Source organism: Formica exsecta, unplaced genomic scaffold (assembly GCF_003651465.1).
Source record: "Formica exsecta isolate Colony F162 unplaced genomic scaffold, ASM365146v1 scaffold343, whole genome shotgun sequence".
NCBI lineage: Eukaryota > Metazoa > Arthropoda > Insecta > Hymenoptera > Formicidae > Formica > Formica exsecta.
The window spans coordinates 12550-16508 of NW_021850682.1; the positions used below are offsets into that span (position 1 = coordinate 12550).

General features: G+C 33.4%; 1 protein-coding gene across 1 annotated transcript; it reads left to right on the plus strand.

Annotated features, from left to right (window-relative positions):
- Positions 1 to 945: 945 nt before the first annotated feature.
- Positions 946 to 3959, plus strand: LOC115238537 (WD repeat and FYVE domain-containing protein 2). The gene is made up of 7 exons (XM_029812464.1): positions 946 to 1214; positions 1924 to 2065; positions 2147 to 2352; positions 2483 to 2722; positions 2814 to 2952; positions 3025 to 3224; positions 3306 to 3959. Exons 1-7 carry the CDS (start codon positions 1054 to 1056, stop codon positions 3442 to 3444), a joined length of 1227 nt encoding a protein of 408 aa, XP_029668324.1. The 5' UTR covers positions 946 to 1053; the 3' UTR covers positions 3445 to 3959.

The window sequence follows — 3959 nt, forward strand, 5'->3', positions numbered from 1 at the left end:
GATCAGTCCTAGCTCTCGGCGTCCCTGGGGTATAGCCGGTGGAAGCAGGTTGCCCTATAAAAAATAGAGAGCTATCCCTTTCTCACTAACTGATGTATAGTAAGAAAAGAGCATTGTCGAGACGTAACATCTGTAACATTTTTTTATATAAAGTTACATTTTCACGAGCCGCTGAAATCGATCGTTTGAGCGACAAAAAGGATCACGTGATCGAAATGGACGAATGAGTGACGACCAATGATTCGTCCATTTATATCACGTGATCCTTTTTATCGCTCAAACAATCGATCTCAGCGGCTCGTGAAAATGTACCTTTAGACTATGCATTGAGATTGAAATTTGGCCAATCAGGACAAGGAAATTTTAGTTTTTTTTATCTTGATTGGTCAAATTTCGATCTTCAATACGTAGTCTGATACGGGCTTTAGAATGACGTGTAAACGTAGTCCATGATGTAAGAATATAAGGTGTACCATTTCCGAGGATGCGCAGTGGTTCAAAATAATGGCTACTCTTCGACCAATCAGAGATTTGCCCCAAATCATGAAAAGCAACATGGCAGCTTCCCTGACAACAAGTTAAGTTAGGAGAAAAAAAAGTGCTCGCTGACGAATTCAAAAATTCTCGTTTTCTCCGAGAAAATCAGAAGGCAATCGGCAACGGAGAAAAGGAAATAAGAGAGAAAATATTTCGATTGTGTAACAAAGAAAATGTACATAAAAATAAAAAAATGTTATAATAAATATAATGTTATAATGTCATATTAATTTATAATTCTAATTTTCAAAAATACTACATTTGAATCTTGGGCAACTTTTGGGGCAAAAATTTGATTGGTTGTTGCAAATTCGGCCGCCATTATGCGCAATGGTACACCTTTTCTTACATCATGACGTAGTCTATGTTTATACTATGGTGCAAGTCCAACTTACGAAGAAGGAAGAAGATATCTTCATTAATGCATGAGCTGCGGTCAGTATAAGAAGACTGACAACTGTCAAATGACAATAGTATTAAGGAATTACGTTCGCGCGTGGTCGAGAACAATTGAGAATGGCAGCGGAGATAAAGCCCGCCCCGGGAGTAAATCACGATAAATTCAGCAGCAGTCGCAAGCCGATACTTCTATCGAAATTGGAGGGCTGCAGTGACGATGTTAATGCCGCTATTATTATTCCGCGGGAAGAGGGTGTAATCAGTATTTGCGATGACAGGTACTAATCATGCAGGGGCATGAATTTTTGAGAATTAAATGTTTCTTACATATGTTGGTATTTTGTATTTTTTCCTTCACGGGTTGTTTTTGTAATGTTAATTCTATCTCGATTACAGTTAAATTCGTTACTCTAGGTGTAAAAATTGCGCATAATTCTATTATTATATGGACACACCTTTAACACTATCTTTCTTTTTCTTTCTGTCTTATATGTATATATATATATATGCTTATATCATTATTTATTATACCGAAATTATCATTTTGTCAAAATAAATTTATTCAGCATTTAAAACAATCGTGTAAAAAATACGTGCATTTAAAAAACTAATATATATATATATATATACACACACACACACACACACATAAAATTTTTTAAGTACAATGATTCAGCTAATCACACTTTTGCTTTAATAAAAATTATTTTTAAAAAGCGCACAAAAAGAAACAATTTAAAAAATACGTTTTTTATATTATAAAAGATATATTTTATGAATTTATTTTACATCGTGATTCAAAATCATTGATGTGTAATAGCAAAAAAAAAAAAGCATTCTGATATATATAATTATTTTTCATAATAAAAAAATGTACTATTAATACTAAAAAAAATACTAAAAAATATTTTTTTAAATATTTTAGTTTTTTTAAATATTATTTTCTATTGACTCATTTTTTTTTTTCAACTTCTTTCTTTTTAATAGGACAGTTAGAGTATGGTTAAAGCGGGATTCTGGCCATTATTGGCCAAGTATTTGTCAATATATGCCAGCAGGTGCTACTTCCATGCATTATTGTATAGAAACGAGACAGTTATTTGTTGGCTTGGATAATGGGAGTATAAATGTATGATAAATTATTACTTTTATTCTGTTATTTGTTAGAATTATATGTAATTCATACATATACTTGAATTTACAATTACAGGAATTTATCTTGGAACAAGATTATAATCGAATGACAGCTATGCGTGATTATCTGGCGCATCAAGCAAGAGTCACAGGGATTATTTTTGCACCAGATTCTGAGTGGGTTTTAAGTATAGGTCGCGATAAATTATTTCAACTGCACAGTTCTGAGACGGGACAGAAATTGGGATCATATCAAACAGATGCATGGTATACCGCTCTACAGTATCCTTTTACAAAGTTTCATATTTTTGCAAATAAAAGATTATTACAATGTAGAAAAATAAAACAATATATTATATTAGTATAATCATAATATATCTCTATGAGAAGCTTAACTCGCATGCATATACAGATTTGATGCCCAATCCAAACATGCTTTCGTAGGAGATTATTCTGGTCAGATAGCAATGTTAAAGCTGGATAATAATGGTGTTACCTTCATTACTACATTAAAGGCACACACAGGAAGTATCCATACATTAGCATGGGATTCTGAAAAACAATTGTTGTTTTCTGGAAGCTTTGATCAAAGCATTATTGTTTGGGACATTGGAGGTCGTCAAGGCACTGCTTATGAACTACAAGGGCACCAGTGAGTATACACGAAAAAATTATTTCAGTTCTGACTTTTTATGTGTCAGAAATATTTTAATTATTTTTATTTTGCTCTAATTTTCTTCTAGCAACAAAGTGACAGCATTATGTTATGCGAGTAATGAGCGTCTGCTTTTATCCGGAGGCGAAGATGGCGTAATCGTTTGTTGGAATATGGCAGCAAATAGGAAAGAAACTGCAACTTGGGTTGAATCTGACATCTGTCAGGTATATTTGCGCAAGATCTTAAAATTTTACGCTATTTAATTTGCGACATTGATTTAAAATGAATGACTGTAGGCCTGTGGGAGACCCTTTTTCTGGAATATAAAAGCAATGATGGATCAACGACAATTAGGCTTGAGGCAGCATCATTGCCGCTATTGTGGCCGCGCGTTGTGTGCCCGCTGCACGTCGCAACGGATATCTATACCGGCGATGGGTTTCGAGTTTGAAGTAAGAGTTTGCGATCAGTGTCATATACAGCTCAAATCTGAAAAGTAAGTCACGTCCTGCTTAGAAATATTCTCGGAGATATCACGAGATGAATGTAATAAATGATTTACTTTTGATTTATGTAGCCAGTTGTCTCTAGCCTCTTTCCATGATGCCAAACACAGTATCATTGGAATGGATTTAGATGCTTCTAAGAGAAGATTGTTGACTATCGGGCAGGATCGTGTTATTAAGATTTGGGATATTACCGCACTCTTTCAATGAATATTATGTACATATGGATATCGATATAATGTCGAAGTTGAAATCAAATTATATAGATATCATATATTCTGGAATATTGCGGAAGAAGGAAGAATACCCCAAAACCTATTTTTGTGATTATGTTATTATATGTATGATTATAAATTAGATACAATTGGTGGTCTGCTATGAGTCGTTCTGATAGAATATCCAGATAACAATCAAACGATCAGTTTAATAGTGCTAGAGCATGTGCTTATTTATATATATATTTTCTGCACTAGATATCAGAACAATTCAAGAAGATAATGAGTACAGCTCAAGCATGTTAATTCAATGGAATCATCTTTAAAAATATTGTATCAATGGAATTATCCTCCTCTCCCCATCCTCCAGAGAAGCGTTTGTGTAATAATACTTGGTTACACATAAATAATAGTCTCTGAATGTAAGTGCAAAGTTCATAAATTTCCTAGTTCAAAACATGTTATATACAATGTGTATATAGCTACAATACAACACAGACAACACAAAAA